The sequence below is a fragment of the Rhinatrema bivittatum genome, chromosome 14 (genome assembly GCF_901001135.1).
Source record: "Rhinatrema bivittatum chromosome 14, aRhiBiv1.1, whole genome shotgun sequence".
Lineage (NCBI taxonomy): Eukaryota > Metazoa > Chordata > Amphibia > Gymnophiona > Rhinatrematidae > Rhinatrema > Rhinatrema bivittatum.
The window spans coordinates 64,493,862-64,507,191 of record NC_042628.1 but is presented as its reverse complement, the minus strand read 5'-3'; the positions used below and the strand labels follow the sequence as shown (position 1 = coordinate 64,507,191).

The window sequence follows — 13,330 nt, the reverse complement described above, 5'->3', positions numbered from 1 at the left end:
CACCTCCCTTCTATCTTCGGAACTCACTAATCTCGACCTTCCAGACACAGAAGCAGCTATCTCGACATGGCACAACATCACAAACAAGGTGGCAGAAAAACTTTGCCCCCTAAAAACCAAAGAGCTTAACCCATCCTGCAAAAACAAAAAACCATGGTTCACGCAGGAACTAAAAACCATCAAACTAGAATTGAGAAAAAAAGAACTTGCATGGCGGAAGAGTCCATCCAACGTTACACTAACTGAGTACAAAACCCTCATGCACAGTTACAGAAACAACATCCTTCGCACAAAGAGAGATTTTTATGCCCACAAAATTCACAATTTTTCCTTCGATCCCAAAGCGCTGTTCTCATATGTCTCAGAGCTCACAAAACCCACCTCACCTGCTATCCCAGATGATCAAGCCCAATCCAGATGCACAGAGCTTGCACAATTTTTTTAAAACAAAATCCTCAATTTAAAAGCTCCTCTGGCAACTTGTAACATAGAACCTCCTTCTATCTACACTCCATCATTCAACCAGAAAGCAAACCTAGATTCATTCGAACCTACTTCCTCACTCGAAATTGAAATGATTCTCAAAAAGATGAAACCATCCACTCATCCGATAGATTCCATTCCATCTAAATTCCTACTCACCATCCCGAACATCATAGCGAAGCCCTTAGCAGAGATCATCAATCGCTCGCTAACCCAAGGACTAGTACCAGACACGCTGAAACTAGCTACCCTCAAACCTCTCCTCAAAAAACCAAACCTGAACCCTGCAGACCCGGCTAATTTTCGCCCCGTCGCTAACCTACCATTTGTCGCCAAACTTATGGAGAGGATAGTCAACAAACAGTTGTCGGAATACCTGGAAAACCACAAGATCCTCACAACAGCCCAATTCGGATTCCACAAATCCCTCAGTACGGAATCCCTCTTAATCTCACTAACTGATAGCGTCCTCGCAGGTCTGGAGAAAAAGACCCCCTACCTCCTGGTTCTTCTTGACCTATCAGCAGCATTTGACACCGTAAAACACTCTATCTTAATCGACCGGCTCTCAGACATAGGCATCTCAGGATCAGCCCTTGAATGGTTCAGATCTTTCCTTCATAATAGGACATTCAAGGTCAGAATCAGTAACAAGGATTCCCACCCGGTCAAGTCCACCTTCAGAGTTCCTCAAGGATCCTCCCTCTCCCCTACCCTTTTTAACATCTATCTTCTCCCCTTATGTCATCTGCTCTCAAGTCTTAAGGTCACACACCTCATAGACAAGCCTTCCCATAACACTCGTCCTTGCCTCATCCTCCATGGACCTTCTCTTCCTAAGCTCAGATGCCTAAGCACTTTTTCTTCCGCTGCCTAAGCTATTTAATATATGTATATTAGTTTCATTAAATCTATGGTAACCCTCCGCTACCCTCCCCCCCCCCCCCCCCCCCACCTTCCAACCCCCCTTCCAACCCCCTTCCAATCCCTCATTCCTACCCCCTCCCTCGGAATAACTTGTTACCCCAAAAAGCCAACTCTTATCAGTTCTTACCAGTTTTGACACGTTACTCCCCATGCTTAAGCTGTATCCAAGTTTTTCTCTCCCCCTGTTCTATGTAAGACAACTTTGTCACTGTTTTTTTTTTTTTTTTTTTTATGGTTGCTATGTAAACCGGAGTGATAATTAACTCTGTTATTTGAACTTCGGCATAGAAAAGTTATAAATAAATAAATAAATAAATATACGCAGATGATGTCCAGATTTTGCTGCCAATCACTGACTCCATCTCCAGCACCATCAACTTCTGGAACAATTGTCTACAGTCCATAAACTCACTCCTCTCTAGCCTTAACCTAGTACTTAATACGTCAAAAACGGAACTTTTGCTAATCACTCCAGACGAGAACTTTCAGGCTACCAACAATCTAATCACACCTCTAATGATCAATCCCACACAAGTAAGAGACCTTGGCATTACCTTAGACAATAGGCTGAACCTCAAAGAATTTGTCAAGAACACAACGAAAGAATGCTATCACAAACTACACATTCTGAAAAAGTTGAAACCTCTCCTACATTTCCAGGACTTTAGAACAGTCCTCCAAACAATTCTATTTTCTAAAATCAATTACTGCAACTCTCTGCTTATTGGCCTTCCAGCCATCACCACCAAACCACTACAAATGTTGCAGAACTCCGCTGCCAGGATTCTTACCAACACTAGCAGAGGTGAACACATAACACCTACACTAAAAAACTTACACTGGCTCCCTATCAAATCCAGAATCATATTCAAAGTACTAACTATAACCCACAAGACCATTCATTCCCAAACTTCACTAGATCTAAGCTGCCCACTTCGTCCACACACATCATCAAGACCAATCAGAACCAGCTACTTAGGCACCTTACACATACCTTCAGCCAAGTCCTTGCTCAAGAAACGTGCATTCTCGACTGCCAGCCCTTTCCACTGGAATGCCCTCCCCACTGACATTCGTCTTGAAACCTGTATTCGAACATTCAAAAAGAAACTCAAAACTTGGCTCTTCACAAAAGCCTTCACTTAAAGTTCTTGCTCAGAGCCTTGACCCAGAACTAGACTCATTCACGCATTTCATAATCACATACGCCAGATGTCTGATGCCGCAACTATTAATTTTATTTCTTTGTCTCATATTCCCAACCTTTCAATGTACATCATTGCTGCACCCTTACCTATTAAGTCTGATGTAAAACTTAGTTTTGAAGACTATTATTTGTAAGTATTTGTAATTATTGGTAGCTATTTACAATGATCTGTAACTAATTTATGTCTTTTACTCTCCTTTACCTTCAAGTTCTAAGTTCCTACGAAGTTAGCCTTGTTATTTTGTACCTACTTGTTTGATATAATTTCCAATTTTGGTTCTATGTAAACCGAAGCGGTATGTACTAGTACTTGAACTTCGGTATATAAAAGCCTTTAAATAAATAAATAAATAAATAAATAAATAAATAAATCAAACATAAGCAATGTCAAGGTAAGGGTAAAACATTAATAAGACAGGCGAAGAGAGAATTTGAAATGAAGTTGGCCATAGAGGCAAAAACTCATAATAAAATCTTTTTTAAATATATCCAGAGCAAGAAACCTGTGAGGGAGTTGGTTGGACCATTAGATGACAGAGGGGTTAAAGGGGCTCTTAGGGAAGATAAGGCCATTGCAGAAAGACTAAATGAATTCTTTGCCTCCGTGTTTACTAATGAGGATGTTGGGGAGATACCAGTTCCAGAGATGGTTTTCAGGGGTGATGAGTCAGACGAACTGAACGAAATCACTGTGAACCTGGAAGATGTAGTGGGCCAGATTGACAAACTAAAGAGTAGCAAATCACCTGGACTGGATGGTATGCATCCTAGGGTTCTGAAGGAACTAAAAAATGAAATTTCTGATCTATTAGTTAAAATTTGTAACCTATCATTAAAATCATCCATTGTACCTGAAGACTGGAGGGTGGCCAATGTAACCCCAATATTTAAAAAAGGCTCCAGGGGCGATCCGGGTAACTATAGACCAGTGAGCCTAACTTCAGTGCCAGGAAAAATAGTGGAAACTATTCTCAATGTTGTGTTCGTGGACCCTTGGGCCACGAGGATGGAGTGCTGTAGGGGTCCACAGCAAGTGTCCCAACCAGGAGGCGGTTCGGAGGCTCAGAGCAAGCTGAGTTACTGGACTACGGGGGAGTCCTATGCGACCAAGGACTCGGTACCCACTGGGAGTACGGACAACGTTGAACCTTGGTGATAGAAGAATCTTCACCCTGGAAACTGGCACTCCCCCGGGAGGAGCCCTTAGGAGTCCAGCCGCTGGGACTTTTGGAGATTCACCCTGGAAGCCGAAGTCCCCCCAGGAAGAGCCCGTAGGGACACGGCCGCTGGGACTTAGGCGACTCCCTGAAGGTGGAAGATGGTCTGGATGCAGGCGCCTCCTGCAGGTCGTGGGTTCCAGACGGCTGATGCCTCCAGCAGGTCGTAGGTAATCCAAAAGTCGGTCCAGGAGTCTGAGTCCAAAGAGCGGTCCAAAGCCAGTCCAGGGGTCAGTGTCCAGAGAGCAGTCCAAAGCCAAACCAGAAGTCGAAGTCCAGAGAGTGGTCCAAAGCCAGTCCAGGGGTCGGAGTCCAGAAGAATCAATCCAGCAAGGAGGGCAGAGCAGAAGCGGGATGAAGAGCAAACCAGGAACGCAGCAACAGCAGGCCGAAGACCAGGAACCTTGTTGCAAGGCACTGGAGTGATCTAGATGCAGGGTACTTATACCCTGAGGGCGTCTGACGTCATCCACAGCAGAACAGAGGGTTTTCCCGCGCTGGCCCCTTTAAGAGGAGCTCCTCCCACCACGCGCGCGTCAGGGGGCGGGGCCAGCCGCGCCGGACCATCGGCGTCTCTCCCGAGGAGGGAGAGACGTGCTGGAGGGCCTGCAGGCCCGAGGAAGCTCCGCAACGGCCCGAGCCGCCCCTGAGGTAGGTGGAGGGACCGGGACACAGCCCGGGACCGTAACACTCAAGATCAAAATCGTAGAGCATATAGAAAGACATGATTTAATGGGACACAGTCAACATGGATTTACCCAAGGGAAGTCTTGCCTAACAAATCTGCTTCATTTTTTGAAGGGGTTAATAAACTGTTATGCTCAGGCTTGTGGACCCTTGGCCGACGAGAAGATGGTATACCTTTCAGAGGGTCCGTAGGCTCTCTTGTCGGGTGGTGAGGCAGAACAGGAGGCAGGACCAGCTGACCCTTGGCACTGGAGACTGAGGCAAACACGGAGGCGATGAGACGAGATAAGGCGCTGTGTCTTCACCACTGGTGGTCTGCGGTCCCCCCGGGAGGAGCCCATAGGGACCCGACCGCTGGGACTTAGGTGGACCTAGGGAGGTCAGGGTAACGGTGCAAAGGCCAACTGGAGCTTCGCCCTGGAAGCCCGCGGTCTCCCCAGGAGGAGCCTGTAGGGACCCGGGCCGCTGGGACTTAGGTGGGCCCTTGGAGGCGGTGGTCTTGAAGGAGTCCTAGGTCAAGTGCCAGAGGGTCGACGCTCACCAGTCTGAAGTCATGTACCAGAGAATCACCGCTTGCCAATCCAGAGTCAGGAACCAGAGAATCAACATAAGCCAATCCAAAGTCAGGAACCAGGAACATCAAGCCAGAAAAGGAACGAGGTCCAAAGCTTGAAGACTCACCGAAGCAAGCAGACTAGACAGCGCTAGGGGACATTGCCAAGTCGCTGGATGAGCAGAGGAAGCTGCCTTATATACTTCCTCTGCTCTGCCTGATGGAAGACAGGTGAAACCATTTAAAGGGATGAGGTCCCTTTAAATCACTGAAGGGGAGCAGCCTCGCGCCTAAGGATGGCGGCGGCCATCTTGAATCTCCCCCACGGAGGGGAGACGCCGTCAGACACTGCGAAGGGGGAAGCAGGATGGCTTCCCCTGCAGCGAGCAGGTCCGGAGGCCGCATGGGCACGGTGGCCCGAATCGGAGCCCTCCCCCGGGGCTCCCGCGGCGAGAGAACGCTGTGACTCAGGTAGGGGACCCACGGTAGTGGGACGCCATGGCAGCGGGACACAACATAAACATGTGGATAAAGGTGAACTGGTAGATGTAGTGTATTTGGATTTTCAGAAGGCGTTTGACAAAGTCCCTTATGAGAGGCTTCTACGAAAACTAAAAAGTCATGGGATAGGAGGCGATGTCCTTTCGTGGATTACAAACTGGTTATAAGACAGAAAACAGAGAGTAGGATTAAATGGTCAATTTTCTCAGTGGAAAAGGGTAAACAGTGGAGTGCCTCAGGGATCTGTACTTGGACCGGTGCTTTTCAATATATATATAAATGATCTGGAAAGGAATACGACGAGTGAGGTTATCAAATTTGCAGATGATACAACATTTTCAGAGTAGTTAAATCACAAGCAGACTATGATACATTACAGGAGGACCTTGCAAGACTGGAAGATTGGGCATCCAAATGGCAGATGAAATTTAATGTGGACAAGTGCAAGGTTTGCATATAGGGAAAAATAACCCTTGCTGTAGTTACACGATGTTAGGTTCCATATTAGGAGCTACCACCCAGGAAAAAGATCTAGGCATCATAGTGGATATTACTTTAAAATCGTCGGCTCAGTGTGCTGCAGCAGTCAAAAAAGCAAATACGGTAGAATGTTAGGAATTATTAGGAAGGGAATGGTTAATAGAACGGAAAATGTCATAATACCTTTGTATCGCTCCATGGTGAGACCGCACCTTGAATACTGTGTACAATTCTGGTCGCCGCATCTCAAAAAAGATATAGTTGCGATGGAGAAGGTACAGAGAAGGGCAACCAAAATGATAAAGGGGATGGAACAGCTCCCCTATGAGGAAAGGCTGAAGAGGTTAGGGCTGTTCAGCTTGGAGAAGAGACGGCTGAGGGGGGATATGATAGAGGTCTTTAAGATCATGAGAGGTTTTGAACGAGTAGATGTGACTCGGTTATTTACACTTTCAAATAATAGAAGGACTAGGGAGCATTCCATGAAGTTAGCAAGTAGCACATTTAAGACTAATCGGAGAAAATTATTTTTCACTCAATGCACAATAAAGCTCTGGAATTTGTTGCCAGAGGATGTGATTAGTGCAGTTAGTGTAGCTGGGTTCAAAAAAGGTTTGGATAATTTCTTGGAGGAGAAGTCCATTAATGGCTATTAATCAATTATACTTAGGGAATAGCCACTGCTAATAATTTCATCAGTAGCATGGGTTCTTCTTAGTGTTTGGGTAATTGCCAGGTTCTTGTGGCCTAGTTTTGGCCTCTGTTGGAAACAGGATGCTGGGCTTGATGGACCCTTGGTCTGACCCAGCATGGCAATTTCTTATGTTCTAAGGATCTGAAAAAGGGAAATGGCTCTGCAAAAGAAAATGAGTGAAGGGTGATCAAATGTGCAGATAACACAAAATTATTCAAAGCTGTTAAAACAGGAATGGATTGGGAGGAAATGCAGAAAGGCTTTAGGACTGGGCATCTATATGGCAGAAGAAAATTTATGTGAAAAGTACAAAGTGATGCATATATGAAAAAATAATCCCAGTTAAATGTATATGATGCTAACTAAACAAGTTAGAAGTCATCTTGAAGTCCTTATTCATGTATTTATTTCCATTTATATACATCCCAACAGTCCTCTTCTCATAGCAGTGTACCAAATCATGTAATATCCAATTAGAATGAAAATAAATAAAAATAATGAATGACAAACTAAAATTATAGTTAAAGCAAACTAAAATAAGAAATCATATAACAACCAATTACTATCAAAACGAACATCATCAACCCAAAATACAATCAGGAAAACCTAAAAAAACAAATCACAACAATACATTTTAAAATAATCCAGAAATCAGAGCAGCTAATCAAAACTGTCATAAAACCCTAACTCCTGCCACCTGGAAGAACCAAGTCTTCAGCATATTTTTAAATATAACAAGATCAGTTATTTCCTGTAATGATTTGGCAAATGAGTTCCAAGAGTCCGGTCCAGCATAAGAAAAAGCCCTCTTCCTGGTGCTTTGAAGCTTCATCTCTTTGAAAGCGGGAAGACAGAGACACAAGTCATGTACTGAGCTCAATAACCTAAGTGGTTTACAAGGTAACACAGCCTCTTTTAAATAAACAGGACCCAACACCTGAGCAGAAAAGTTTAGATCTTATATGCCTATCCACTGGTAGCCAATGCAAAGCCTGCAGGATAGGTGAAATATGAGCTCTGATTTTAAGATCTTCCATTAATCAGGCTGCACTATTCTAAACCCGTTAAAATCTTTGAACCTCTTTCTCCAGTGTCCAAATACAGCCCATTACGATAACCAATCCTTGCCTAATTGCTGAGTGTACAACCGTAAGTAGATCCTCTAGTAATAGATAAGGACAGAGAATTCTATAAGATCCTTGTGGACAATACACTGAAATCCTCAGCTCAGAGTGCAGCAGTGGTCAAAAAAAAAGTCCAAAAGAGGAAAGGAGAATAAAATCAAACATATCATAATGCCTCTGAATCAAGCCATGTTGTGACTGCATCTTGAGTACTGTGTGAGTTCTGGTCACCCCATCTCAAAAGAGACAATGGAATTTCAAAGCCACTCCATGACATTTACAACCAGCACATTCAAAATAAGTCGTAGAAAGTACTTTTTCACTCAGCAAATATCAAGCTTTGGATTATGTTGCCCAGAGGACGTGGTTAAGATAACTAGCATAGCAGGATTTAATAGAAGTGTGGACAATGTCCTGGAGTAAAGTCCATAAAATATTATCAGTGAGGAGGACTACAGAAAGTCATTGCTATCTCTGGGAAGGAGTAACAAGAAACAGATCTACTTTTTGAGATCTCCTAGGTACTTGTAACCTGCACAGGCCACTGTCGAGGATAGGACACTGAGCTAGATAGACCTGACCTAGGATGACATTCCTTATGTTCTAGAGCAGAAGTTCTCAAACTTGTCCTGAGGAAACCCCAGCCACTCAGGTTTTCAGGATATCCACAATGAATTTTCCTGAGATAGATTTGTATTCATTAGAGGCACTGCATACAAATGTATCTCATGCATATTCATTGTGGATATCTTGAAAACCGGACTGGCTGGGGGTCCTCCAGGACAGGTTTAGGAACCACTGTTTTGGAGATACATTGAAATAAAGGGACTTGTCCGAAGATGATACAGAGTCAATCTCTGGGAGAGCTGAATTAGAAATAAATGAAGCATAGGGAGGTAGTCTCATTTCTCTAATGATGCTAAGCTCCCCTCTTTCTCTCCTGGTCTCTTACCGTTCTCTCTCGCCTTGATTTTGATGCCAAAGCAGAAAGAAGCCAGGGACGTGAAGGATAAAGTAAGGAAAGTCCCACAAGTAATCCACATGATAATCTTCGAGTCCAATTCTTTGTAGACTATAGAAATAAAAGAGAGATTTTATATCCCAATTCCTGAATGCCAAAGTCCCCCAACTCTTGAATGCCATGGCTGATTTGGCCAAAATCTCAGTTTTGATGAATGAAAGCAAATGCGTTACTTCCAGATAGAGCACCCAGGGCATTACATCTTGCATACTTTTAGCTTGGATTTTCTTTTACTCACACATTAAAAAAAACATATTAATGTGAGGTGCGGTAAGCTATCGGCATGCAAATAGACCACGAGTAAAAAAGCACACTAAAAACATGCATAAAGTGAAAATCTGTGCTTCAACATGCAGCAATGCAGAAAAGTGCCTTAGAAATAAAGCACTGCAAGTGCTGGAAGTGGCTGGGAAATGCAATCTGCTGCTGTAGATGCCCATCTCAGAGAGCTTTCACGTTGAATTTACTTGCTATGCTGGCCAAAATAGCCTTTCATGCAAGACTGTGCCCGCCCCAGCTGAGCAGTACCAACTTGGCACTGTGCATCCTAATTTAAGAAAATTTTACATCTAAAGTCATTTTGACAAGGCAAGGCACAGTAAAATAAAGCCATAAGCTCTTTGGTGGGGGCACCTACAGCTGGTCACACTTTCCAATCAATAAGGACAAAGCAGCAGCTGAACAGAACACACTTTAGGGCACAATCTCGCATGCAAGGAAGTTGCATCCTGACTTTGGCACACTGAATGGCAGCAGGTGCTTTCCCACGAGAGCTTATGTTTTAACTTTAAGGCTTCTTCTTAGGTTATATTGGAGCCTTTCATCCAGTGGGGGAAGCACTGAGAGCAACAAAGAAGAAAAATTGCAGCCATTATGTTTGGTATGGCAGAGGGAGGGTGCGTGAGATATGTGTGTGTGTGTGTGCACAGCTAGGGTATCCTTTCCACCCTCTCCCCACCCATGCGAGCGTTTATGGGAGGATGGTGCTGCTGTACATGGGATGTGTTAGTTGGGATGGGGGAATAAGTTGTGTGCGCCTTTTCTCCCTCTCTCCCAACCCATTTTACATTCTTCTCATCCTCCCTCTTTCTCAGACAATGAGTAAACCCTTGGGAGGGCACTTACCACCGAACAGTATGGCAAAATCAGGCTGCGGAATAGTGTGCCAAAGGGCATTCTGTTCAGCCATAGGTGCCCATATAAGAGAGCTTATGCTTCACTTTTACTTATCATGCCTTAAAATGGCCTTGAATGTGAGATTGTGCCCAAAAATCAGAATGCCCAGTGCCAATCTCACCTGCAATTCCATTTTGGAAAGGCATGACAATCAAATACAAGCATAAGCTCTCTGGAGAGGGCACTTTCAGCTGAGCAATACTCACTTTGGCAATGCATAAACGGATACATTTTAAATGGGCCATACGTGTAAAGAAATAGGGTTACGTGCACGCACCGCACGCATTTTCAAAGCGGCCCGGTCACACACATAACCCCTGTTACGCACAGAAGTGCCGGGCCCAACTAAAGGGGCAGTCCAGGGGGGGCGGGGAGGGCCAGGGCTGGAGGTGGTTGGTACAGCGACCATTTGTCACTATGCCAGGCGAGCGCATGCCAGCAGTTGGCCAGCACGTGCATGTTGCTTCTGCTCCAATCGAGCAGTAAGCACCTTAAGAAAAGTTAGGATACAGGGTTTAGGGGGTGGGAAGGAGAGGGGGAGAGGTAGGGAGTATGGACGGAGGGGAAGTTCCCTCCCAGTCCGCTCCTTAATTGGAGCGGACTGGGAGGGAACTGGGAGAGGCCCGTTCTCTTCACCTCATGTAATTTTCTAAAATTAAGTTCCCCTCTGCGCGCGCTGCCCGCACATGTGCCCGCAGATTTCATAACACCTGCATTCTGGCACGCGCATGTTATAAAATCGGTGCGTCCATGTGTGCGCGCCAGGAAGCACGCGCACATGAACGCATGTGCAAACCTTTAAAAATCTACCCCAAAGTGCATACTGTTCAGCTGTTCAGGAAAGCAAGAAAACCTGTGACTGGTGCCTTCCCCAGAGAGCTTACACAGGAAGCAAGCTTACATTTCTGGTAGCTAGTGTTATTATATTGCTGTGCCCATTTAGTAGTGCCTAGCTGCTTCTAGCACACTGGGCACCATGGCCACCAGAAATGAGTTAAACTTTACTCTGTCTCAGACCCAGGATTTAAATTTCTAGTAAAAAGTAATTTTATCTTCAGTTTTCTGCCCTTTAACAGGCCTCCCTGCATTTTTGGGGAATAGCTAATTCCTTCATTAATATGCGAATTTACATCCTCCAAGCTATTCTTAGCATAAGTTTTAACTCTTCTTTTAGCATCAGTCCTGTTAAATACAGAAGAATGCACTAAAACATAAGTTAAAACCCAAGCTAACATTAGTGCAACTTATTACATCAGCAGCCCAATGTTTTCAGACAGGTAACTTTCCTAATCTGTCTCTGCCCACCTGTTAACAAGAACTCCTCCCTTCCCTGTATCAGGTTTTCTTCATTAACAACTATATCAACAATAGTCATATATACAATAACACTTAAAAAATAAAATAATGATGCAAAAATTGTTACTTTTGAGATTGCCCTGGTAATTTGCATTCACACACTGGATATTGACGGTGTTTGTCTTTCTCCATCCGTGGGCTCGGAAGCTTAATGTGCTGTTTGCTCTATGTCCATAAGTGTCAGATAACACCTTTAGGGTACGGTTGCTGTAATTCCCAATGACAACCTCCTCATTAATCAGCCACAACAACACGGGTGGAGGGATGGACCGGATCCAACAGCTGCAACTAATCCCTTCATAATGCTGTTTACAGTTTGATTTCAGCCAGCCTCCAAACTCTGGTGTGGCAGGTGTGGTGGTCATATTAATTGTGGTATGCATGGTGTCCATACTGGGCATGGTGGTAGTGGTAGTTCTGGGTTTGGTAGTGGTAGTTCTGGGTTTGGTAGTTGTAGTAGTTCTGGGTTTGGTAGTTTTAGTAGTTCTGGGTATGGTAGTTGTAGTAGTTCTAGGCGTGGTAGTTGTAGTAGTTCTGGGTGTGGTAGTTGTAGTAGTTCTGATTGTTGTGGTTGTAGTAGATGTAGTCAGTGTGGTTGTTATCATGGTCATCATTTCTAAAATAAGCACATGATTACTGTACAGAGGGAATCTTGCATCTTTAAATCTTTGAAACAGATTATCTTATATTTAAACCACATCTGCTGTATACTGCATCTGTGCCATACAAGAAATTATCAACTTTTATCAGTTCAATCACTGCAATACCTAGTCTGTGCTGTAGAACAGAGGCTCCCAAATCTATACTGTGGGACCCCACCCAATCAAGTTTTCAGAATATTTTAGCCAGGGACAGATAAAATATTAAGTTCAAAGGCCGACTAAGGGGAAGAACTAAGGTCTTCCTTGGAGCTGCCCTGTGGGGGAAGGTATCAACTGGCACCACTAAGAACCAGAGTTCATGCTGTTCAGGGGGGTGGGCACATACTTAGCAAATCTGTGATATTTGGGAAGGTGCTCTCATGCTCCTGGTTCCCTCAGCCTGTAATCTTGAGGGTCAGTTTTGATACCTCTCTCTCTCCTTCTCCATGCCCTTTCAAAATATTGCTGCAATGTGTCATTTCTTCCTCTGTAATATCACTATAATGTGCCCCATCCTTTCTGAGCATACTGTCAAAGCTCCCTGTAGCTCTGTAATGAGCGGTCAGGCTTGTGTTCAGTTATTTTATTTACAGTGCACATCAAAATTCACAAAAGATTTGCTTCCTTTCAGAAGCAAACACAGTTTTATTTTATTTATTTATTTATTAATTTATTGGGTTTTATATACCGGGGTTCCTGTATGAGATACAGATCACCTCGGTTTACGGTAAACGATTTAAACGATTTCATAGCATTCAGGTACAGACTGCAGTTTAGAACAGTTATGTAGCACAGGAGCTGCCTTCTCCTGGAGCCCAGTTTATCTTTAGAACAGAAATGTTAGACAGGAGCTGCCTTCCTCTTGAGATCTGGACCTACTCTCATGATCCCGGTTGGGCTCTGCCTCTTAACCTCACCAACTGGGTCCCACCCACAAGACTCTCCCTGCCCAGCAGGGTCCCACCCACAGAGCTTTCTCCTTCTATGGGATTTAAGGTGAACCAGGTATCTATCCTGGTCCTGCACAGGTTAAGGAGGGGCGTCTAGGGCCACTCCTTCACAGACCCCTTCCCAGCTTGAACCTATTGGGACAAGTGTCTTTACTACCCCTAGATCCCAACCTGGGAAATGGCTTCACACCCCAATAAACCCTGTCTGGCTACCCATCAGCTAAACTCTTTGTTGGGGTTTGGGTGATATTTAACCAGATTCAACTCATCTTTTAAGCTCAAGATAGCGACTATAGTTCCTGGTCTCCCGCTT

At 44.4% G+C, this 13,330-nt stretch overlaps 1 protein-coding gene across 1 annotated transcript in view; it reads right to left on the bottom strand.

Annotated features, from left to right (window-relative positions):
* LOC115076008 (sialic acid-binding Ig-like lectin 5) overlaps positions 1-13,330 on the bottom strand; it is a 72,175-nt gene that overhangs the window by 26,657 nt on the left and 32,188 nt on the right. The window contains exons 4-5 of the mRNA XM_029577055.1: positions 11,494-12,042; positions 8,826-8,945 (exon numbers count right to left, since the gene is read on the bottom strand). Coding sequence (XP_029432915.1) covers positions 8,826-8,945; positions 11,494-12,042 — 669 coding nt within the window. The remainder of the gene's footprint in view (positions 1-8,825; positions 8,946-11,493; positions 12,043-13,330) is intronic.